Genomic DNA, 25,673 nt, shown 5'->3' with positions numbered 1-25,673 from the left:
TGTTTGCGAGCGTCAATGGGTTTCAATCATATTGACTGCATTTTGGCCTTAATTTTCTCTGTTCCTTCGTTTAGTGCCGACTCTTCGGGATACACAGAAAACTTCAACCAGTTCGTATATCGCATGTTAAAAATATTTTCTAACATTTCCTTGGCTTCCTTTCCCAGATCACGCTCATTACGCACATTTTAAGAGCTTTACCTCTGCACTAAAGACTCACTGGTGTGTGTTGGTGTGTGGGTGAATAATTTAATACTGTAATTAAGGAAGTTGAATCGTTATAAATTGCCCAGACAGACATGCACACAGCTGTTGGAAACTAAACAGGAAAAGGTGGAGAAGATCCCAGAATCCATCAACCCACTTCACATGTATTAAATAGATGTTATCTATGACGACTAGATTAAGATTTTCTGGGAAAACAGTTTATTCTTTCTGGAAGCCTCCGGTATAAATCAGTAAATATTATTACAGTGAAAGCATCAGTCTTGGTGGCCCGTGTTTATTAATTTGTCCATGGAATAAAGCACCTTGCATTAGTAATGTACAGTGTTGATCAGAGAAACCACAGCCTTCCTCTGTCTTTTCTAAAAATAATCACAGATTCTACCAAGGACAGATCATATGTCCGTTCCCACATTCAAATAAAACTTATTTTATTACAGCAAACTCAAGTTATTACTTTATTACAGCAATTTTTTTTGTAATGTGACATTTTAATCTGCACTTTTTTAAAAAATAAAATAAACAGCCGAACAGAGCTTTAGCACGGTTCTCGTCCTTGAACGTTCTTCACCACGACGCGCTGCTCCGGTTGGTCCGATATTTCAGTAATGTGAGTTCTCAGTACTGCTCTGACCACAAATCTAGCAGCGAGCGTGTAGCTGTTAAAGTAACCTGAAACCAGGGCGATTATGGGCAATTATTCAGCTTTCTATGAATTATGCTAAATGTAATACAAAACCTAAACCAGATCATGGAAAAACAAACAGTTGAAAAGAAAAACGGTCCCAGAGGCAACTGTCTTAACTCTGTTGTAGTTGAGAAAGAGGAGTAAGGAATGTTAAGAAATATGGCTCGATGTTGGAAGCTGTTCGTTCACTACATAGTGTGCTGACAAACAATGTGGACATACTACGTATTTTCATCTTGTTCTATGAAGGTAAACACACTTTTACACTTTTACACACCTGGCACTCTTTAGCTAGTAAGCTTTAAACATTTTGTTGATTGTCAAAAAAAGATTCATTTAATCCCTGGTTTGCTTTGTTTTAATGCAGTGAATGAGAACCAAGTAGTCCAGAATAATTCTTCTAAGCATATCTTTGTTCTCACAGTCGTTTCCTTGAGTGTCCTGTGTTTTTATCACACATCCAGAGACCGAGAAATATTTATATAAAACGCATTGAAAGTGCAGATCTTGAATATAATTTATTAAGAGGTGCAAATGGGGGCCTGTGTGCTTTCTCCAGTATGAGTTCCAGCCCAAATTATTGTGCTTTCCTCTGTAGTTATGTGCCTGTCTCATTCCTGCCAGTTTTAGCAGCTCTTCAGCTAAACACAAAACATGTCAACACAAAGCCTGACATGATGGTTTTTTTTCCAGAGACGCATCACTGCGTGTTGTATTCCAGTTCAGGCTAGAGAGTGAGTTCGAGTGTGTGTCGCACAAGTTAACAGCAGCTCCAGTGTCCTGAGCTCCAAATCAGCTCTGACTGAAATCAGCAAAGCCTTTACTCCCACCAAACGGCTCTGGCTGCAGAGGGAAGAAGTACTGCTGTGACAGGAGGAGGTTGGAGCTCTGGGCAGTGTGGAGGCTCTGATGGTGGCCGTGTTGGTGTGTGTGCACAAACGAGCCGCTGCCCTGCAGACACTGTGGAGATGAGTATGGAGGTGGAGGTGGAGGAGGCAGTAAGGTTTGAGCTGGTGCCAGGGACACTGGTGTGGAAATGGATGAAGCTGAAGCCAGCAGGAGCTGCTGTGGAGGCTGCTGGAGTCCCAAACCATCTGATCTGCTCAGAGAAAAGCGACGCAGCGAGCTGCCCCCACCAGCACTGCTGGAGCTGGTGGTAGCAGTGCTGGACTGACGCGACGGTGTTCGCAGGCTGGTGGGTGCCGCCCCTGCAGTCAGGATCATGGGGATGGTCTCACCCTGGTAGCTACGCAGGGAGAAGCGGATCGGTTGCTGTGTGGGCTGTTTGGGCCGTAAACACGTGCAACAGTACACAGCCACCAGTGAGCCAATGACCACAAACGCCACAAAAATGGAGCCTACCATCAGGAAGGGCATGTAGATAGGTTCTGGAGGAGGAGCAGAAGGGGTGGGGGGTGAGAGGGTTATGCATGAATGGTCAGACTTCATGGGAAATGTATTGTGTAGATAAACCTTGTCTTAGACAGAAGATAAATCTAGGCAACTGACTGGTAGAACACAACAAAGAACAACCCTCAACTACCCAGAGAACATTTTAACAAACAGATTGATGGATGGTGATGTAGATAATTATGTGATTATGTTAAGGTACTTTTGTTTAATTAATGAATTCATAAAATATTCAGACATGTATATTTTCTTGTTTTATAGCATTTTATCTCGTGCTTATCACTGGTTTTAAATTCTGTCAACTATTGAAAGAACATGAAGTAAATTATTCACTCATGTATTAGGTGTTTTCCTGAAATATGTGCTCTTGTATTAGGGGAAGGTCTGGTTTTAGACATCAGATGGGTACTTTTACTGACGATGACAGAGCAACACAAACAAAATATTTTCTTCCTCTGCCTCAGGACATGTTTATGTAACAGCATCAGTTTGCAGTCTGAGGTTACAGCTTTGGAACTTAACTTTGCATTGTAGATGTTATGGGGGTTGTGACAGTGACCGTGCTTCTATATAGATCTTATTCATTTAATCAAACATTAGAGTTTGTGTTTTTGGTGCTCATAGTGAAGGCAGGCGCTGGTCTTGCAGATCGTGGCTGTCTTCTCAGGAGTAATTAAACTTTGACATACACTTTTTTCTCTTTTTAAATAAAGTTATGACACAAGTAGCCAATTATACAACAGCCTTCTGAGACCATACTGTCTTCGTATTTGGACATTGTATGTCCCAAATTTTTGTAAGATTTATGTGAGAACAGGTTAATATCCGCTCTCTCTCTCTCTCTCTCTCTCTCTCTCTCTCTCTCTCTCTCTCTCTCTCTCTCTCTCTCTCTGTGTCTCTCTGTGTGTGTGGGTCTCCCTCTCTCTCTCTCTCTCTCTCTCTCTCTCTCTCACTCATTCACTCTCAATCACTCACTCTCTCTCTCAATCACTCACTCTCCCTCTCACTCATTCACTCGCTCTCTATCTCTCACCCGTGTGTGTGTGAGAGAAAGAGTGAGAGAGAGAGAGACAGACACACACACACACACACACACACACACACACACACAAGCAAGCGAGTTTGGAAATCGGATTCACCCGAGTCTCTGCCCTACTCTTTAAATCTCCTAAATGCCCTACGCATTAAATCAGGTGCCTCTATGCACAATCTGATCAAGTCTCCAGAATCGCTCATCCTTATATCTCCTGCGATGGAAGTGAAATCACAGGCTTTAATCGTGGCGCCGCAGAGCCGCTGCGTTTCCGACAGTATTGAAGTGAGACACAGTAAATATTTGTTCAACCCCTACAATATATTCTGATTAACACCCTTTGTACTAAAGAGGTATGAAATCCTCTGGTGTGTGAATTATTGTTGCTATTTTCTTGTAAATCTGGAAGGAAATTAAAAGGAGGAAAATACTGCAATTCATCAAAAAGTTTTTTTGCCTAGTTATTAATGTTAAAATTAATGTGTAGACTGTAATATGTAATTATGGGAGGTCTAGACTTAAACACCAGCTATTATTATCATTACTATTATTTGTTATTATTATCGATTCATAAATTGTGCAACATATTGCATGTAAATATTGCGGTTTATTTAATGTCAGTGCTGAAATACACTTAACTGTGTGCTTTTGAGACTGTCTATATCCCTGCAGAGCTTTGATCAGATTAGACAAGATCAGATCACCTTAAACCAGACAACTCTCTGTATCGGTGTTTAAACCGTGTTCATTTGGTTTATTCTTTTAGTACGATTGCATGTTTAAATCCCTGAACAGTTACGTTTTCGATGTTCATGTCGTGGTTCGTCACTCTGCAGTGCATGACCCAGGTGTGTGTCTGTGTGTCTTACGTGGTGTGTATTCGGTGTATTCGTTGTCCCGGTGGTTGGTGCAGCTGCCCTGGTCCAGGCGCGCGTCCGTGGCAGCACAACAGTACCGCAGCGCGCAGCTCCCGCAACAAACCGCCGCGTCCGCAGTGTCCAAGTGCTCCGGACATTGGAAGCCTTCATGATAGTTTCCGCTGTTGTCCAGCCAGCCGTGACAGTACTCTCCCCGTACATCGAGGACGTACAAGTGCCATGTGAGATAACCCAGAAAGAGACAGCTTACCCAGCGCGCCATGCCTCACAGACCATTCACTTTATCTCTTTTACGCGCGTCCGATGCTGCTCCTGTGTGTATTACAGTTTACAGCAGATATTATGGAGTATAATCCACTCCTGTCTCCGGGTTAGTTAACATCCCGAGACCTGGAGTAACTGTAGCGTTTTTCTTCAGTCACTAAAACAAATGATGTTGTCATATTCAGTTATCCAGTTAGAGGACTTCCGAATGGCTGGAAATAAACACAGATACTTTCGGTCATTAAAAACTCTTTAAACTGTTCAATCCATCCACGCAGTTTGACAGTTTCACTGCTCGTCCAATCAACACACATGAGCCAAAAAAGTCCGAGTTTGAAGTAAACGTGGTGCCTTGGGATCTCGATCTCTCTCTCTCTCTCTCTCTCTCTCTCTCTCTCTCTCTCTCTCTCTCTCTCTCTCTCTCTAAGTTTGTGACTCTAGCTTAGCTTTAAGAGCGCGCCCATGCTTCACTCTCTGCTCACTCTATTGTTATGGAGTTTTGGGTGAGTTTTGTTTCTGGGGCGCGCGCAGCTGCGTGGACTGACGTGCCATGACGTCACTTGTGCCAATAATGAACGCAAATGGGGTGAAGATTGGTATGTTAATCCCGGTTCAACCCGGTATGCTTCAAATAGTTGAACTGAACACGTCCCATAACTACAAAGGATCATTATATACAGCACCTTATATACACACTGAAAAAAGTTTGTCTAATACAAAAAAGGTATCTCTTCTTTTTCACTGAGGTGGAACCCTCAACCGAGCATTATAATATATAGCGTTCCCATGGAAACATACGAATGCAGTAGGCAATAAATAAATAAATAAATAAATAATAATAATAATACAAAAAGATAGAAGTTGAAATATATATTACATTCACATCTTTTTAAGGTAAATTCAGGTTAATTGGGACATTCAATAAATTTGGTCTAAGCTAGTTTAATAAGCATAAAAGTATCATGTACATTCCCAAACAACATGCAGTTTTCATAACCATACCACAATTAAAGCCACAGAGACCACACATTTCCCTCGTTCTGATCTTTGATGTAAAAATGAACTGAAACGCTTGAACTGTATCTGCATGATTATATGCCTTGTGCTGCTGCCACATGATTGGCTGATTAGATACCTGCATGAATGGACAGGTGTACTTTTCTTCCTAATCACCTGCAAACAGGGACATAAACAATGCTTGAGTGTCGCCCTCTGCTGTCCTTTTCAGTTATTACACTTAGAGGCTCAAAAAGAGACTCTGCACTCGCCGGTGGCGCGTAATTTATTGGGTAACAGAGAGGGAACCATTCAAAATATAACCTTAATGCAATGTTCTCTTAAATCCCCAATTCCTTATTATTATCGCTATACTTATACAATCTTAGAAATATATACTCTTAACATGAGTTTAATCCAACCATGATTTAGTGGGGGAATCTTAAATGAAAATGTATTGATATATTCTGGGTATTAAAGAGAATAATGGATAATAATTTGGAGTCTGTAGCACATGTTTAACCAGGTAATACATAAACCCATGCTTTTTTATGGTAGCTAAAGCTTTTGTAAAACTTTTTGAAGTACAGTTATGTCCTTTAATTACTATTATCTTTAGATTATTTAAAGATAGAAATATACACACTAAAGGTACCAAATATGTATCCATCATCGTACCATTTTGGCTACCAGGTTCTTTATGGGATTATTGGACGATTAAAGGTTCTTAGCATCCAATAAAAAGTGAAATTGGTCTAATTTCTGATCAGAAAACTGATGATCTTTCTCCCACAGGGACAACTGAAGAGCCATTAAGGGTTTTACATTTTACGTGTTTACTGAAAACCTTATTTATGTTGAATTACTTGTTCTTATCTCATATAGTAACACATAGTGTTCATCCTGGGAAGAAAGCCTTCATACAAATGGCACTAAAATAACCAAGTGTCCCTGATGTATACCAAAGTACTATAAGAACAAATATAGAGCTTTTATGTTAATATAAAAATAGAGGTTGTTGAGTAATTGGTTCTATTTAGAATTCGGCATCTATGATCTATTACTTTTCTAGTTGACTAAAGGAGTGTTTCTCTCTCTCTCTCTCTCTCTGTGTGTGTGTGTGTGTGTGTGTGTGTGTGTGTGTGTGTGTGTGTGTGTGTGTGTGTGTGTGTGTGTGTGTGTGTGTTCAGCTTTATTGTCTTCTAGGCACAAGTCAAAAGGCTACATGACAAACATGGCCGGCTTCCGTGTGCGTTAATGGAAGCTAACGCTGCTCTATCGTTGACACTCCCACTTTTCGGTGCAGATGCCCCGCAGGGCGCGCGCCGGTCCCGCCAGTGTTTCCCCGTTGGTAGAAGCGCGTTATTCTCGCCAGGGGATTGGAGCAGCAGCGTGTCAGTAAAGTCACCTCACTCACAGTTGGAAGTGTTTTGAGACGCGCGGCGAGACACCGAGACACCGTGAAAGCGACAGAGAGACAGCACGAGAGCGCAGCGCTTTAATCCGTCAGCGCCGGACTCGACGTCACCCGAAGCGACAGCGAGCGCGCGCACTGGAGATTTAGCGTCGCGGGTCATGGAGGATGAGATGCTGGCGGCGGACAACGGTCTCTCGGAGCCCAAAATGGGCGGCCAGCCGCGGAGCTTTGCAAGCAGGCGTGCGAAGGCGAGGCACGATCGACCCACCATGGTGGAGATCCCACAGCTGGGGGACGGCGCGAGCCAGCGGCGCGCTCACGCCATCGCGCACAGTCAGCCGTATCCGTATCAACAGCGACTACAGCTCCATCATCCAACCATCCAGCAAACGCAACATCACTCTCCATCTGTACATCGCTTTAGCGGGGAAATGAGGCCCAGAGTCGCGACCTCCTGCTCAGCATCAGCATCGTCATCGCCATCAGTCTCATCAGCGTTAGGCAGCGCAGCGGCGTTCTTCGGCCGCCAGGGGAGAGTCCGATACCCCGCGGGCCACCAGTCTCCAGACTGCAGTTACGAAATCAGCTCAGGTATGAGGACAAGTTCTCCAGAGAAAGTTTCTTTCAGCAGTGAGACTTAGAACGCTGAAGATACAGAGATATCTTGTCCTGCTGGAGATATATCAGGGCCTAGTAAATTCTTAGCAAAAAATCTATTAAATTCTCACATATTGTACAGCTTTTGTACTGTTTATGTTTTGGATGGTAAAAAATAAATAGTCTACCATTGAAATAATTTAATGATTAATGACCACTCTTGGACATTTTATTAAGGTAATCTATTTGCATCATTCCAGGTAAAAGGGATGACATTAAATAGTACAGTTTTCTTTTCTTTAGTCAGAGAGTATAAAGGATTAAATACAGAATTATTCTATGGAGTGAATCTTCCAGGCTTAAAATGACATGCATAGCATTAATTGTTCCAGACAAGATGCAGCTGGCAACCCAACGCTGTATTATTTCTCACAGCAGGATTTAATATATTCAGACCCTGGAGGTTTGATAAACACTAGGGGTTCTGTATAGTTGTAAATAAAACAGCTGAAATAGAAAGCTGCAAATTCTATGACATTATAGTAGTCATTGCTAATATGTAGATACTCCTACCATGCACTTGCACCTTGCAAGTATACAGTTACTGTCTGTAGCCCATCTGTTGCTCTACACAATTTGTCAGAAATCTGATATCCTGTCCATTAATGGAATAGGACCACTGCAGACCACATGTTATTTAGAAAGCAGTGTATTCTCCATACAGCAGGTTGCTGGAGCTTATAAAACTTAGTGTTCTTGCTGGGTTGAGAAACAGTTCCCCGATCATCAATATCCAGCCAACAACATTGCTGTAGTGAGAAACTGAGGAAAAAATGATTTATCCAAACTGTGAACGGATAATGGTGAGATACGGTTGTTTGTGCACCTCTCAACAAAAAAGTGAACAGAATCTCAGCAAACTGTTGTTAATGAACAGCATTTTATCTTCTGCAAATGATAATGCACAGTTTCTATATTTGATGACAAAAAAGTTATTGTGATATTTGCAAAAGTTTGGACTTCCAACCGTCGGTAATTGGTAAAACCAGATATCACAAGACTGGAGTCTTTCACGTCTAGTTTTAGTTACTTCCAGCTTTAAGCATATGCTGTTTAAACTTGCACATGCCATAATTATTGTTTTATTCTTTTTTATTTTTAGATTCATTAATTTAAAAAAATATATAAAAAAAAATTTTAAAAGTCGGTGCAGTGGTTGTGCTAATAAAACTTGGTACTTTTATTCTGATCCCTCTGGTCAACAAACCATGAAAGCAACAGTCAGGCTAGTGTCAGTAACTGAGCACCTATAAGTGCATCTGTATTACAGATTTAATTAATAAAATTGGAAATCAATTTTTGGTGTATATATTAGGTATATCTAAAAACCTCCAAATTAGTGTATTTGTATCTTTGTGCTTTTGTCATCATGTCAACAGATTTAGAAAGCACACTGTGTAATTTTGCATATCTCACAGTGCATAATGTCAAGGTGTGGGTTTTAAACTTCTAAAGCATTTAAGAAAATTTTTTAAGATTTTAGTAATATGAAGATATGAATAATATGAATGCATTGGCTCATTAAACAAACACATTTGTGGAAACTGTATATTATAGAAATCTGATATATTTAAATAAGCAGGTAAATTTAGACATAAATAAATGTTTAGAGTCTTTATCTCAGCATATTTTGATGCATTTCATCGTCAACACAGGAACAATGGAGATGACTCAAGAGGTTGAGGTAGGAATGTGGTAGCTCAGTGGTTAAAGTGTTGGGCTACTGGTCAGAAGGTTGTGAGTTTAAATCCCATGTCCACCAAGCTGCCACTGCTGGGCACCTGAGCAAGGCAACAAACCCTCAATTTGCTCAGTTGTATAGTCACTCTGGATATAAAGTCACTCTGGATAAGGGTGTCTGCTAAATGCCGAAAATGTAAATGGTTGAGGGATCAACAGCATCAGGTTAGATTATGGTCTAGTTCAGCATGAACCTGTGGATTCAGAAGGAATGCACACTTACAGCATTGGTAGATGTGCTAATCCATTTATCTTGTCTATACAACTGAGCAGTTGAGGGTTAAGCCTCGCTCAAGCTTGGTGGTACTGGGATTTGAACTCTCAACCTTCCAATCAATAGTTCAATACCTTTAACCACTAAGCTACCACTAGCACAAGTAACCTAGCAAAAATGGATTTAGATTTTGTGGGACCCTGTAATGATACTCAAGCATGTTCTACTTATAGTTCGTTTAACTGTAGCTCCAGTTTTAGGTGAAGGGGGTTTTATGTTATCTGTTTAACTGTCTATATCCTGAACAATTTGTCATCTCCACATGTGACAGCTCAACACCTTTTAGCTACAGCAAGCTGCTTCTGAATTACACATACTGAGTAATTCCAGCTGCTCTCAGATACATGTAGTTTGATATGTTAGATTATTAGATCTTAAAGGCCTGGTCTGTGGATTTGTTTTGTTGGAAATTAGATAGCTTGATCTCTAGAATTTTTGGAAGAAATTTGATTGAGCAAATTATTTTTAGCCTTGATTTAAACTTTAGTCAGTTCTTTGGATTGGCAGCAAACACTAGTTATTTTTGTAATGATGTTTCTGATAGCCATGAATAAGAATCATCTTTATAACTGCACATCAAATGCATGTCCATAACTTACACACAATCACATAGTGATGTATGATGCTGTATAAAGCCATCTTTCTCTGGAACCTTCTCAGAGAGCTGGCAACAGTTCCACATAGCAAGGATCTTTGATGGTTTTCCAGCAGTTACATGCATAGTGCTCTATTTCACCACCAGAGACAACTACATTATTACTGCACCTGTAGAAGAATTTTATTCATCATGATATGTAGAAACAATATCAGCATGGAAATTATCTAGGTGTATGGTATATTGTAGATTGTTGTGTCCACTGTATGTGCATTGGATTGTAACCACATATGGTAACGTAGCCTAGACCTAGGAAGAGTGGCCCCACAGTTCGTATAGTGGGGGGGGGGGGGGCACTAGATATGAAACAGATGTTGGGATGATGTGTTGGAATGTATGGGCAACCTATACATTGGCTACGATGAGTTACAGTAGATCGGGAGTCGCTCTGCAGACCGGCTCAGTCCCTCTGGCAACAAAACCTGAGTCTTCGTGTGATTCCTCCAACACACCTTTGCAGGTGTACAGTTAAGGGCAGATCCAGATTCTTCATGATGGCATTTTTCAGTAAAAAATCTCATGCCTTAACACTATTGTTCTGCTCCCAGTGATTGACCTTTAGTTCAGATTATGTTTGTTGAGCTAATGATTCACACTGTTGTACAATTGCCATCCAAACACTGCAGAAATTAATGTTTCTACTGCAGGGTTGCATCATTTCTACCTATTACTATTTAGCCTTCATTATGTATGTATCAGGTTGTTAGAATTTAAACAAGTGCCTTTCTATTTCCTAGTATTACTTATTGCTCTGACCAGCCAATGAAGCTTTGGATGGTTGAACTATTGAGTGGCTTATTGCATCACTAAGTTACCAAATAATAATAATAATTCAAAAATAATAGCAGTGTCACTTGTGTGCCTTCGTCAGTTTTGTATTTTAGTTCCACTTTCCGAGTCAAGGCTTTAATGTAATGTTGTCTAGAATTAAAATGAAATGTGATTTTCCACTGAAAGTCTTTTTTTTTGTTGAGGATTATAAGTAAGCTTGGTCTGGGAACCAGAGACCTTAGGTTTTTTTTTTCAACTTAGATTAGTTTAAACAGATGATCTCACATGGTTAATAATAATAATAATAATAATAATAATAATAATAATAATAATAATAATAATAAATTAATTATTTTGTAATTTACATGAATTTGTTTAATGTCCAGAATAGCTGATTTCTAGAGCTGCAGTTAATACCATCAGTGTTTCATGAAGACTCACCTATCTAATACTTAGACTGGAAACTGAGCAATAAACCTAAATTACATTTCAAAGTTCTCCCAATCCTGGCGGAGATCGTGATTAAAACAAATGAGGCTCATAAATTTCATTCTGCGGCGCATGTTGTGTTTAATGAAATATCAAGAGGCTTTCTCGGCGTGGCATGTTGCATGCAGTGATAAAGATAAAAGACAGGAAGGAGGATGAATGAGAAATAAGGGAAGAATGAGACATGAAAAGAAAGAGGAGAGAAAGGAAAGGAAATAAAGGCAGAAAATGCATGAGCGAGAGAAGACAAGAGAGAGAGAGAGAGAGAGTGAGGAAGCCAGAGGATGGAAGTGAGGAGCAAAGGAAAAGAGAAGTGTGAGGGAAAGATATCATCAAACACGTCTCAGTGAGTCAACAGAGCTGCTGTGCATATTAATAAATCTCCACATCTGCTCTCCTCCGATAGACAAGACGCAGTGACTGCAGGCGTCACATGGCCGCACATCGCATGGCTGCCACAGTAACTGCATGCCTCTGTAATTGGTTGCCCCTTTCCTTTGTGTGAGGGTAACAAATTCATAATCATCCTTCCAAACACAAGAAATCACCAGACAGCTGTAGAGGGAAGAAAGGAGAAAAATGTACGAGTGTGAAGTCAGTCCATTTAAATTTCAGCTCAAATGACTTTCATTTACATTCGGCTTCCTACAATAAACAACGTCACAGCAGATTTACAGATTTTCATGCCCTACTAAGCACACTAATGGCAAAATAATCCTTCTGAGAGGAAGACGTGGTTAAGGAAAGGGCCAGTAGGTAGCAGAAACTGCTCGAGTGAAGTGTAATTAAACAAACCTGAAAGGGATACACTCAGATTTACACTGAACCCAGTGGGAATTATTAAGGGCCAAAAAAGGAGATACGCCACTGAAAAAGATGGAGTATGATTGAGGAAGATTACATCCCTGTTGAGGATGGTTATTTATTCAGTTACAACGGTATAAACAACAAACTGATGAGCTTTACTTTAGAGTGTGGTTTAATACAGCTCATGGGTTTCTGATCTGGACCAGTAAATGATTTAATAATCATGAATAATGACATTTAGAATCTGTGTTTTAATTGTTTTATGAAACATATTTGACACAAGAAATTTAAAGGATATATTTTTGTTTGTTTGTGTTATTTAATATACTGTCAGTGCATATATTTATTGCAAATTTACACACCTAATATCTAATATTTTGTACTGAAATCAGATCATGCTAGTGGGCAAGTGGTAGCTTACATTTGCATTTACATTTACTGCAACAGACGTTCTTATCCAGAGCGACGTGAATACATACATTAACATCAACCTAAAACTCTGTTAAGGGTTTTTTATTTATTTATTTTTTTAAATATACACATTCAACAAACAGGGAAAGTGCTAGTTCAAGTATTTCAGGAAGCGGTAGGTCTTCACCCACAGTTTGAAGATGACAGTTTGGACATCTAGGGGAAGTTCATTCCACCACCTTGGTGCCAGAATTGAAAATAGAAGTCTCGCTGTACAGTACTGTATATCTACCTCTTACCCTGAAAGATGGTGGGACCAGTCGAGCAGTGCTGGTATCTGACTGAGCGAGGTGCAGTGTGAGAAGTGACAAGGGCTTTGAGGTAAAAGGAGCGGTCTGTTTTTGGCTTTGTAGGCAAGTGTAGACACATCAGTTTGAATCTGATGCGTGCAGCTACAGGAACCAGTGGAGGGATCGCAGCAGTGGGGCGGAGTGAGTTGCAGTAGTCCAGCATTGAAATGACTGAAGACTGAGCAAGTCCCTGAGCAACCCGTGTGGACAAAAATGGTCAAATGTTTCTGATGTTGTGAAGGACAGTTGATTGTCCTTCACAACACCAAAGGGGAGATCAGATCATTGTGTAGGGATATCGAAAGATCCTGACCTGTCAGCAGTTCTGTTTTGCTGGGATTGAGTTTCAACCGATGAGCCGTCATCCACGATGATATTTCCTTCAGGTAGCTCAGTGATTACGATGTTGTCTTACTGATTAGAAGGTTGTGAAGGTTCAAGGACCATTCAGGACCACCAGTCTGTCACTACTGGGCATTAGATTGATGTCCTTATACCTTAACTTTACAGTTGTTTAAATAAGATAAATGTATGTTGCTTTGGATAAGGGTGTATGCTGTAAATGTAAATATTAGCAATATACATATGTAAAGGTTACATTAAGAAATCAGGTTCTAGCTATAAATGGTGCAAAAAAAAATTCCCATGCTAATTTGCAACTGGTGTCACTGCGATTTTGTTTGGAAAATGTTCATGCAAGTGGCAATCCTGCTAAAGGTGAAGTAGCTTCCTAAAGTTGTCAGGGACAACATTATTAAGCAACAGATGCATGGAAACAGATACAGAGTCAGAGCAACGACCTTGAACATGACATAAATATACTGGTCGCTACAATTATTTCAACCATTTTTAAGTGAAGCGGTCAAAAAAGAAGATTGTTGAAAGAAGATTTGTGTGTATGATCCTGAGACACCCACAGTGAAGTATGGAGGTGGGAGTTTGAGTGTACCGAGCCGCTTCACTGTACACTTTAGTGGGGCATTACACACCATCAGAGGAAACATGAATGGTGCAATGTAGCAGGACATATTAGAGGGGATTTAATCTCATCAACCAAGAAACTGAATCTGACGTAAGATGGAAATTTCATAAAGACAATGACCACAGTCATATAGCCAAGAACTCAAGAAGGCTTGGCAATGCCTAGTCTCCTGACTTTAAGGAGGATTTCAAACTAATCCATTAGCAGGATTATTGTAACAGTACCGGCCAAGCTGAACTACAATACTGCAAAATGTTTGACATACAATAATATACTTTCCGTTCTAGGTTAAAAGAACTGTATTTTCAATAAGTCTTTTGTTAGAGAATAAGGTATTAAGAAGTATGTTCAAGCCGAAGAGTGTTGGTAGTGGAACATGATAGTTAATTTCAGTAATGACCCTGGAGAGTCAGGGCAAGAACATGTAGCTAAATGAGCACAGGAGCTTGGGAATACATGGAGAAGGTGTGGGAAGTGCACATCGTTCTGTAGCTATGAGAGTATAATGAGATGGTAGTAGCATGTAATCACTTACCTGCCATAATGCAGGCCCCAGGTGTTCTGCTCTAAACGTCAATTATAAGCACGGCTGTCTGCACAATCTTGTGTAAGGCTCACACAAGACAGGCTGCTACATGCTTCTTAACTGTACAACTGTTCTTTGGTCTTTCGTGGTTGATGTACCTGGTAGATTTCGTATCGAAGTGTCTTCGCATGAGATTTTTGTCTCTATATGTACTAATCGGTCTGATTACTGGGTGTTCTATGTAGTGCAAAGACACATACTGAATTTTCTGTTGAAGTTAATGTGTAATCAGCGGTAATATATTGACTGCAGGAGTACAGTACGTTCTCTGAGCCTCCAGCCATACAAATGGTTGATTTATATCATTTATTTATTAAACCTTTTTTAAGCATGTGCAAAATGTGAAACTGTTTTCACTCTGTTTTGGTTGTTAGTGAGAATTTATATATTTAAATTTTACTGCTGGTTGTCAGGGATACCTTGTTAGTACAAATACATTGGTTTTACAGCGTCATGTCCATCCTCTTCCACCTTCATGGGTTCTGTTTTGTAATTCCTCTATTCCTAAATATATCCTGTGGTGTCATCTCAACCTGTCCACTTCTCAAAATCTTAGCTTTGGTGTTTCTCTGGTAGATGCTTTTTGTGCTGCCATTATGTCCAGCAAAAGTCCCCAGATTTCAGTATTCATTGTATTTTTAGAACCTGGAATTGCTTTGCATTAGCAACTTGTTTGAATTGCGCTTGCTTTTATGTGCTCAGGTTCACAGTGTGATGCAGTGTAATGATAAAATTTAGTTCTAAATGTTTATGGTCTTTGTAATGGATGTTTCAGTTTAGTTTACCTTTTTGTAACACGGCGGCCTCACAGGTGATATTTCTGCTCTGGTCGACAGTGAGCTTTTAATTGTATTTTTGTTAAGAACAACTCTAAAAATATATTCGTTTACTAGTAATATTTAAAAATAATAATTAAAAAAAAGCTTTATGTATTCTGACCCTACTCGTAATGCATGACTCTGTGCTTGTGCTGTGAAGCGTGCTGGGTTAATTTAACAGATTTAAAATGTATCAGCAAGCAATATTTCTTCATTTTCTTTACCTTACCCTATTGCTTTAAAGTGACATTACAGAAAACATTAACCATTTGGTGATTTATAAATACCTTTTAAGCTTGAGATGGATTTTTTTATTTTGTTAACTGATTTTTTTTTATATAGATGTACATGACCGGTGAGAAAATATCATATTCTCATCTGCCAATGGACAAACATTTTAATTTAGTTCTAAAATTTATGAAAGGAAAAAACACCTGATAATTACACACAACAAAATGACTTATATCGACTTGCTCCATCTACTGCACATGGATGCTGTTGCTCTTTGTACCTTTTTATTACATCGTCATTTACCATGTATATCTGTACTGCGACTGAGATAAACAGCACAAACTTTTCCATCCACAGAGCAATATTTTCCACACAACATAATAATCTAGACTTTCACATTATAGTGAATTCCTGTATAAATACTTTCTTAATACTAATTTTTTTTAAAGAAAAATAATTTTCTTTGCCTTTGTTTTTTATATTTCTGTTTCTTATCTGATTTAACTGTCCGTTCTTTATTCACATGTAGTGCTGTGTAGGTATTAGGTTTTGTCTGTCTTGCGTGTAGATTATTACACTAAAGTAGCTTGACGTGTTTGATGTGTCGTGTCGGCGCTAGTGTGAATGCAGGGTTATTCGGAAAACTGTTGCTGATGGAATTCGTTTTCGATGTGAGAAACGGAGAGGTGTCGAGGCAGAAAATTCAGGGAGAGTTTCAGAAGTGTCACACAGCTCAGTAATGACAGCTCACTACTCATGGAAAAGAGACTTTATAGTCTGTTTTTCTAATTTCAATAGTTTACCTTCAAGCATTAAAGAGGGCATTTTAAAAGTATTTACAAATTCAAGGATTTTTTTTTTTTTTTAGAAAGGCTGATTTGCAGTTTTGGCATTAAATATATTGCTAATTTCATGCTAATGTTTACTGGCAAAGAAATGAGCTTTGCCTCCAACTGAAGTTGCCTCTTTTCCTTATTATGTACATAACAAGGCATAACAAGGTTCAATAGAGGAGTCTGGCAGCTTGGGAGAAGTTTGAAGAAAGGTTTGTCAGAGATTTCATTGCAGTTGCATCATTTTAGAGAGAACTTATAACATATATTTAAGCAATATTTCAAAAGCAAGTGATAATAACCTCACGATTGCAAGTGTTATATTGTGTTTATATATCACTTCTATAAACAAGAAATTCATCTAAAGTACTGTATATAGTCAAATGTTTGTTTTTGTTTGACTGGTTAGAAACAGAAGCCGCACATGATAAGCTAGTTGGCTAGATGACAATGAAGGTACTCCTGTTGTCCCTTCTTGCTTTTCTTCTGTAACTGATGAACGTTAATCTTTTAAGTCAAAAGTATTACTCAAGAGTAGTTTGCCATGTGTGCTGATGATGTCTCGAACTCCCTGTATTGAGATAGGAAGTGGGAATGCGGTGAACACAGCCGATCGAACTGATACACAGTAAAATGTCCCAGTGTGAGTGTCATGGGAAATAAAAACACTCAACCCATCAAATTAGTAAAACAGGATTAACTGACTAACAATTTGTGTGATATTTGGTGAATTTATTCTCAGATCTCAGCAGCAGTTAATAAAATATCTGTTCCGAAGAAAGATTCAAGTCTTTTGACATGCGAGAAAAAAAACATTGTGGAACACCAAAATCCCAGCAGCTGTCAGTCAAGTCATGTTGTCAGTTCATTAACAGTCCTGTTTAACATTCAGGTGTTCTGACCAGGGCACCACACGTCTATGTTTCTGAGATTGTGCCTAGAAGTGATCATAATTTTTTTAAAATAGCTAGATTAATGTCATTTTAACTGAAATTGTTGATTACTACAGTGTGCATTAAAACCTTATAAAGCCTAATGAATGATATGGATGTAATCAGTAGGACAATGTTTAACATTATCGTGGAGAAAAATCCTTGAAATGGATGCAAAATGTACATTTATAATAATTGTTTTATCACAGAAAACCGGCTGATTCTGGACGCATTTGCACAGCAGTGCAGTCGGGTGCTCAGCCTCCTTAACAGCAATGGCAGGTTGCTGGGACAACAGCGGGCTTTGAGCCCTTCATCCTCCTCCATCAACTCCATTATCAAGCAAGAGGCTGGATGTTCACCTGAACCTGCTCTTACCAAGCCCAGGCCTGATGAGTCCAAGACAGGCAGCGTGGAGGACGAGGGTCAACACAGGCAACAGTGGAACTCGCAGCACACCTCAACCCTCCTACAGGTCTTCACCGAGTCTCTGCAGAACTACATGCTGGCTGGAGCTCAATCTTCTGATAGCGAACGCTGCCACCAGCCCGAGCCTGAACCAGCAGCACCCGCATCACCAGCACACAACCTGGGAGGCTGGGCATCTCCGGCACCCTCCGACTCCTATGGACATCCTTCCTCCACCCTGCCTGAGGAAGAAGAGGAAGAGGAAGGCTGCTGCCCACGGTGCATGGAGCTGGAGCAGGAGGTGCTGAGTCTTCAGCAGGAGAACGAGGAACTGAGGCAAAAGTTGGAAAGTGCTCCAGGTGTGGGTGTTGTATGTTTCCCAGGTTTTAGTCGTCCTGATTTGTATTACAATGCCCTTATAACTAGGCATAACATTTGAAAGTAAGTCACCTCTTCAATTTTTAATATACGTACACTGAACAAAATTATAAACGCAACACTTTTGTTTTTGCCCCATTTTTCATAAGCTAATCTCAATGATCCAAGACTTTTTCTATGTACACAAAAGGCCTATTTCTCCCAAATACAAATCTGTCTAAATCTGTGTTAGTGAGCATTTCTCCTTTGCTGAGATAATCCACCCCACAGATGTGGCATAACAAGATGCTGATTAGACAGCATGATTATTGCACAGGTGTGCTTTAGGCTGGCCACAATAAAAGGCCACTCTATACTGTTTTTATCACACAGCACAATGTCACAGATGTGGCATGTTTTCAGGGAGCGTGCATCTGGCATGCTGACTGCAGGAATGTCCACCAGAGCTGTTGCCCGTGAATTGAATGTTCGTTTCTCTGCCATAAGCCTTCTCCAAAGGCGTTTCAGAGAATTTGGCAGTACATCCAAACGGCCTCACAACCACAGACCACGTGTAACCACACCAGCCCAGGACCTCCACACCCAGCATCTTCACCTCCAAGATCGTCTCAGGGAATCTCATGTGCATGCTCGTCTTCCTCATCGGGGTCTTGACCTTACTGCAGTTCGTCATTGTAACCGACTTGAGTGGCCAAACGATCATACAGTAGGCGTCTGGTGATGTGTTGCACTGCGTGAGGTAAATGGTGGTCACACCAGATACTGACTGATTTTCGGACCCCTCCGGACAACCCCCCCCCCCCTTCCCCCCCAGTATAATAAAACTGCACATAATGGTGTAAGGCACCTTGTGCAATAATTATGCTGTCTAATCAGCATCTTGATATGCCACACCTGTGAGGTGGATGGATTATCTCGGCAAAGGAGAAGTGCTAACACAGAATAAGGCAGATTTGTGAACAATATTTGGGAGAAATAGGCCTTTTGTGTACATAGAAAAAGTCTTAGACCTTTGAATTCATCTCATGAAAAATGGGGGCAAAAACAAAAGTGTCGCTTTTATAATTTTGTTCAGTGTATATAATGCAAACAAAAAATACAAGACATCACACAAAAGACAATACACAACGTAAATAGCACCTTATTGTATATATAATTATAATATAATATAAAAATAGTGGCCGCTGCGTGCTACTGCCGCACCGCCATCTTGGATCTCTCCAATGCATTGTAGAATCGGATGTTTTACTTAAACTAAAATTTTTAATCCAACATTCAAAGACACAAGCAGCACAGTCAACTCAACTGTGTGCAACTGAAACAAAATTAAATTGTTAATGCACAGCCACAATTATTTTTCTTTCAAAATTCTTATGATTGCTGAAACGATGAATATGCAAATATATATTTAAGTGCTTTTGTCTGAATAATTTCTGAAAGCCTACTACAATTAGAATATTATGTGTGTGTGTGTGTGTGTGTGTGTGTGTGTGTGTGTGTGTGTGTGTGTGTGTGTGTGTGTGTGTGTGTGTGTGTGTGTACTACAGTGCCATGTCAGACAGTGCTGGACTTCTTTAAGTCTGTCCTTGGACACTACAACCAGTTCATTCCCCCGCCGCCTACTGAGGAGCAACTCACTGAGGTAAGAAAACTGCTATTTTATTTCAGGATGGAAAATTATACTATGCCACTTAACTAGCACAGCTTAAGACCTGTTTTTGGCTCCCAGACGAGGCTCTCTCGTCAGAGAGAGAATCCTAATGACAAAGCCATGACCAAACATGGCTCGGAGCCAAGGGAGCATAGGTGGGAGGGAAGGCATACTCTCACTCCCCTGTCAATCAAAGCAAGAATAAACAATTGTGGGTGTCTGTGAGCTCATGTATGTGTATGAGGGCAGATAGCGCTCTCCTCTGAGCGTGTTACACTGCTCAGTGACACAACATGTTCAGCAGTTTGAAAAGTGGCAGTTGACTGGCTTTATATGTCTGAGCTTGTAAGAAGTGTGTGTTAAACTTCCTGTTTGGAGAATATTCTGTGTAAGGGTAAGAATTGGCAAAAGACTAAAAAATAGAAAGAAAAAAGTCTTTGTTTCTCGAGCATCCCCTTTGAATGTCATTGGACAGACGTGTGTTGTGGTAGCGTTAAAACTGAGGTACAAACTCAGCAGACTTAGGGAATCTTATTTTTTTTTGTCTTTTAGACTTGTGCAAGGAGTGCAATGCAGGAGTATTCAAACCACTACGAAATAAACAGTCATCAGAGACCGAAAACAGAAGTGAGACGACATTCAAATTCTGTGCTATATTAAGGCTGTGAAAATAGCACTTTGACTCAATGTTACATAAAATGATGCTAAGGAAAGTAATTTTCTGTTGCTCCTTCATTGCTGCTGTTTCTGTTTTTGTCAAGCTTAATATCATAATTTTTCTGCTTGAGTGATATGAAATGTCCTTTGTCAAGAATAAACTCTATTATCCGTAACGCAATATGTGTCGTTCTCATAGTAATAGCTGATTATTTTCTTTTGGAAATGACACATGATAGTAGATCAACTATTAACTGTTCTGCAAGCAGGGAAGTAAGCAGCTGCTGGGAAACTATCCTCTCTTCATCACCAACAAACAGTGGGACGAGGCAGTGAACTCGTCGAAGAAGGACGGGCGTCGGTTGCTGCGCTACCTCATCCGCTTTGTGTTCACTACAGACGAATTGAAGTACTCATGTGGCCTGGGAAAGAGAAAACGCTCGGCCCACATGAGCGAGACAGGACCAGAGAGACGGCCGCTCAACCCCGTCAAAGTCAGCTGCCTCAGAGGTACAGCAGATCACCACAGAGAGCAAATCAAAACACAGTCGACTTTTGTCATCATGCGGATACTATATTTGGATAGTCTACTGTAGACACTATAGACTGTCAACAAGCTGTCAGGAGGCTGTCATCAACCAGCCGTTAATTAGTTATACACAACACATCAACAGTTTGTGAAGATTGATATTTGAGTTTGTCTGTACAAACTAAATTAATCATTTTGTCTCTCTTTCTTTCATTTTTGTCAGTTTGATGACTCTTTATATTTACTAGATAAATAGCCTATCAATTTCTCACATATCAATACTATATCCCTACATTTTATGACACACCGTAAAAGATTACTGATCAACATTTCAACTGTTTACAGTCACTTGATAAAAGTAAATAGTTTGTGGACAGTTTTAAAAAGCTGTCTTTAGCTGTCTTTAAAGACCAAATAAAGCTTCTTGTATACAGTGTAGCAGCCCTTGGTATCAGTATATGCAAAGAGTCTCCATAATGTTTGCAGTTATTTAATTTAGCACCAACTCACAATCTAATTACTCACAAAGACAGTAAACAATGATGTTGTAATTGAAGTGGGGTTTTTTTTACATACAGCTTACGTAATAATAACTAGCAAAGTGCTCAATGTTTGTGCCAACTGTTCACAGTGGAGTCTTATGAGGCTGGTTGAGATAATGGACACACTGTTCAAATTCTCATAGAAGCGTTGCAGAACATCTAGGCGGGATTAAAAAGTAAATAATGTTATAAACAGAAAATCTAAATAGCCAAAACCATTTTTTGTCTTTTTTTTAGTTGAGCCACAACATCTTGAGGAACTCCTAGACCCCAGTAGATCTAATACTTCTATTATATTTGTTTTGTACAGTTTTGTTCATAATTCCACACATTCTAATTAATCGTTTTGACGTCTTCTCTCTTATTACAAAATGTGGAAAATGAAGAAAACACTTCCCTGAGTAGGTGCTCGTTGTTGACCTGGTCTTCTTTAAAGCCCACATGTCATCTCAGTAAAGCTGCCAGAACAGAATTTGTGTTTTGTGCAATTTCCAGGTCCATAATATCATTGCTACTGCTAAATATGATCATAATTTTAGCCTTATATGGGCTGGAATTGTCTGCTGCTGGGGCTCCAAACTATACATTTGTTCTGTTAGGTGTGTAGTGAAATTCCTCTATTTCTATCATGCATCTTGTTAGTGTTCCTAATAATGGAAGGTTTTTATTTATTATACATGAACTGTGCTCCCAGAAACACTGGAAAGCACTTTAAAAACCCAGCAGTGGAAATGCCAGTACAGACAGCATGTCATAATAAATGCATCCTGCCCTTCGCTCTCTGGTTTTTCCAATGATTTGAATATCAGATGACTTGATTGTGCCCTCATGAAAGTAAAAACCGCTGCTTAGATGACTTTTTCTTTCATCTAGTCTCAACCAGATGCCTTGAGAAAACATTCTGGCAGGCTTTAAAAATATAAAAATGTGCATTTCCTATTTGAATCTCTATTTCTATTCATTTAGAAAACATTATTTCTTTATATTAAGAATGTATACATATTTGTTTACATCCTTTGTCCCTGCGCATGCAGACTTATGGCACACAACTTATGGCATGCTTAAGGTGTTTTAATTTTGCTGTGATATTCTCTCACATTGTCCGGTGTCACTTCTAATATTATATTTACTGAGCTCTCTTACACCTTCCCATGTGTTGTTGTCTAACGTCTATTTTTCTCTGTAAATACTGCTCCAGAGTTTATCCGGATGCACTGTGCGTCAAACCCTGACTGGTGGATGCCGTCTGAGGAGCAGATTAACAAGGTGTTCAGTGACGCAGTGGGTCATGCACGCCAGGGCCGGGCTGTGGGCACCTTCCTGACTGGAGGTGGAGGCAGTGGTAGTGGGAGCAGCAGCAGCGGTAGCAGCCTTTATCTAGAGGGTTACGATGGACAGCTGTCTCAAGACGAGCTCTTTATGAAGGGCTCACAGAATGGCATCATGGACTAGGACTTTCTGAAGAGGACTGAGACTAAATGGCTGTTTTGCACCTTTAGTAGAGTAACTTCTACTGTCAGACTGCTGTAGCCACATTTATGTTGGGTTATTGTGTCCAGGATTTCATCTTGACTTAGCAGACAAAATGAAAACTGAACAGCATTCCAGAGACTCACATTCAAAAACACATTCTGTATAGCGGGATATCTTTATCGTGGTGATGGAGCACCCCTGTGGTGTACATTTCAGTGTTTTCCTTTCTGTAAATCACCCAGTTCAGGGTTGTTAATAAACTGTTAAGAGCAAGGAAAATGAACAAAATGTGCAGGACAGGTGTTACTCCAGATCCAAGAGTGAGAAACACTGCCCTACAGCATGCACTGTAAATTAATTCCTCCAGGCTGCTTGCTGTAATATTGTAGCACTGTATATAGTGTAAAAGCCAAGTCACAGGTCATCGTCACAACAGTGTGTTTGTCAGGGCATGGAGTCACACGTGGCATGGAGAAGTACACAAATCATCAAATCACCTAATTTAAGCATCATTTTAGAAAAGACATTTTAGAAAAGATAGAAAAACAAACACCTATTAATAGTAATGATGTTCACTGTAAATAAGGATGTGAGCTTCCTAATATCTGAGTCTGTGTATGCACACACATAACATAATAACAAGGTGCTATTCTCACATTGCATTCTATATAATGAAGAACATATCAGTGAATTTACTCCTAGATGAGGAAGTTCAAAGTATCACCTTATATTCTGTGGTCACATGGTTGTTGTGGTATAATCAGTTTTGTGCTATTTGATGGAGTCGATTCTGACATGTGTCCATGTTTGTGAATATAAAAGTGAGGACATGGCAACTTGTTTCTTGTTTCTAGGGGCCAAGCTAATATAAACCATATGATGGGTGTTCAGGAAAATTCTATAGATATGTTTTCTGGCCTGATTGAATATACTATTAACTGCAAAGACGTGTGCGACCATAAAGCCTGAACTTATCCATGGGTCATTGTGCAAAGCTAATTCTTTGCTTGTAGACAACTCTGAGATGCCTTAAACAGAACTCAGATGTCATATACTGCCAATTTCTGTCTGCTGGGACTTTACATATGCTGAAATATCTGACTGATCATACTGTTAGCAACAAAACTAGCCAAAATTCTAAACTATTGCTATTTCTGAGGTCTTAACTGAGTTTAAGAACAATATAGGAGACACGTGTAAGCCTGCCATTTGTGTGTGTGTGTGTGTGTATGTGTGTGTGTGTGTGTGTGTGTGTGTGTGTGTGTGTGTGTGTGTGTGTGTGTGTGTGTGTGTGTGTGTGTAGGAGAGAGAGAGAGAGAGAGAGAGAGACATTCTTTACTCTGGTTGTGTTACCCTGTTGTCCTATAGATAGGAATTGTGTGGACACTGTGAAATGAACCATAAACTGTTCTTTGTCCTTAAATGTAAATAGAATATTGCTATAACAAGTGTCAACATTTGTTGGTGTTTTTCTTAAATAATAATTTAAATGGAAAGTTTTGTATTTGTGGGTGTTCTCATTAAAATCTGACAAGAGATGTTATTTGTGCAATCAAACATAGTATGCATACCTGCTATCAGGACAGTTACAGAACTGTTACAGAAATAATACAAAATATGCAACGGAAGAAGGAGAAGCAGAAGAACAACAACATACTATATTGTGCTAGTAGTAGAAGTAGTAATTGTAGTAGTAATATAACAGCATTGTCGAAGCATTTTAAAGCATTTTTAGGTATTGTCTCCTTAAGGGTGTGAGCCTCAAACAGAAGCATCAAACTTTTGAAATGTATTTGAGGTTCTGTATTTAAGTGCATTTCTATTCTATGTAGGTAGATGGCAGTAAACTATCAGTTGATGAGCTGCTATAGTTTCACTACAATACAACTGCAATATTGAAATGACTCAACTTCTATGACAATTTAAAGTTTCCAGACGTCTGACGCATTTGCACCATTGTTTTTTCCACCGTATACTGTATGTTCTTGAATATGAATGTATATCACATCCTTGTACCCTGATCAGTCTACAGCGAAGTGAGCTAACTGGACAGCTGGATTGATGAGTTACATATTGCAGGCATTTTTGTGTATTACATAAAATTTAGCTGTCACTCTTAATAGTGAAGAGTGAGATCAGCTGGAATTTTTGTTGACTACGTACAACGCTCTTACTTGGGTACAATGGTCTCTGTGACTCTACTGTTTCCATTTTAAATAAGAATAATCTACAGCACTGATACACAATAAAAACTATAATAATACATAATAATAATATTTAATTCCACATTTTAAAATAATTCGATTTTAGACCCAATCGAAACAAAGCAGTTTCTAGTTGTTACACTTTTGGAACCAAGTTCTTAGTGAGCAGCACCAATGTATGAGACAGTGGAGATGGATGAGCATGAACCTCCCTGGCCTGTTATCAGTTATCTTCAGTTTTAAATGTTTGAAAGGAAATGTGTTATAATGATCTTCCAGTCCACAGTATGTGAGCCAAAGCATATGCTCAGCTAAGCTAGCTGTTAGCTGAGTGAGCTAGAATAGCTAGCCAGATCATTTTACACTCTCTCTGTTAAACATCAC

The 25,673-nt window shown here is 39.6% G+C and overlaps 2 protein-coding genes across 4 annotated transcripts; one reads left to right on the top strand and one right to left on the bottom strand.

Moving 5' to 3' along the window:
- Positions 1-486: 486 nt before the first annotated feature.
- Positions 487-5,586, bottom strand: shisa3 (shisa family member 3). Of its 2 annotated transcripts, XM_027135237.2 has the most exons (3): positions 5,501-5,586; positions 4,226-4,710; positions 487-2,301 (listed from the first exon to the last, which is right to left on the bottom strand). In XM_027135237.2, the coding sequence occupies exons 2-3, from the start codon at positions 4,494-4,496 to the stop codon at positions 1,706-1,708; spliced, it is 867 nt and encodes a 288-aa protein (XP_026991038.1). In that variant the 5' UTR covers positions 4,497-4,710; positions 5,501-5,586; the 3' UTR covers positions 487-1,705. The 2 variants fall into 2 exon arrangements, with proteins under 2 accessions (XP_026991038.1, XP_047658544.1); XM_047802588.1 differs by lacking the exon at positions 5,501-5,586 and having other exon boundaries at positions 4,226-4,963.
- A 1,073-nt stretch (positions 5,587-6,659) lies between these two features.
- LOC113635627 (BEN domain-containing protein 4) lies at positions 6,660-24,581 on the top strand. Of its 2 annotated transcripts, XM_027135166.2 has the most exons (6): positions 6,660-7,502; positions 17,657-18,214; positions 19,781-19,875; positions 20,437-20,511; positions 20,811-21,051; positions 22,811-24,581. In XM_027135166.2, exons 1-6 carry the CDS (start codon positions 7,070-7,072, stop codon positions 23,062-23,064), a joined length of 1,656 nt encoding a protein of 551 aa, XP_026990967.1. In that variant the 5' UTR covers positions 6,660-7,069; the 3' UTR covers positions 23,065-24,581. The 2 variants fall into 2 exon arrangements, with proteins under 2 accessions (XP_026990967.1, XP_047658543.1); XM_047802587.1 differs by lacking the exon at positions 20,437-20,511.
- The last annotated feature ends 1,092 nt before the right edge of the window (positions 24,582-25,673 follow it).

The sequence above is a fragment of the Tachysurus fulvidraco genome, chromosome 17 (assembly GCF_022655615.1).
Source record: "Tachysurus fulvidraco isolate hzauxx_2018 chromosome 17, HZAU_PFXX_2.0, whole genome shotgun sequence".
NCBI lineage: Eukaryota > Metazoa > Chordata > Actinopteri > Siluriformes > Bagridae > Tachysurus > Tachysurus fulvidraco.
This window is presented reverse-complemented; position numbering and strand designations above follow the sequence as displayed.

Bases quoted from the DNA above. Each gene is read 5' to 3' on its own strand.
- shisa3 (XM_027135237.2), bottom strand. From the start codon at position 4,496: ATGGCGCGCTGGGTAAGCTGTCTCTTTCTGGGTTATCTCACATGGCAC. The intron at 2,302-4,225 runs GTAAGACACACA...CTCCTCCTCCAG, and splicing joins ATACACCGAATACACACCAC to AACCTATCTACATGCCCTTC.
- LOC113635627 (XM_027135166.2), top strand. From the start codon at position 7,070: ATGGAGGATGAGATGCTGGCGGCGGACAACGGTCTCTCGGAGCCCAAA. The intron at 7,503-17,656 runs GTATGAGGACAA...GTTTTATCACAG, and splicing joins CAGTTACGAAATCAGCTCAG to AAAACCGGCTGATTCTGGAC. The intron at 18,215-19,780 runs GTGTGGGTGTTG...TGTGTACTACAG, and splicing joins AAAGTTGGAAAGTGCTCCAG to TGCCATGTCAGACAGTGCTG.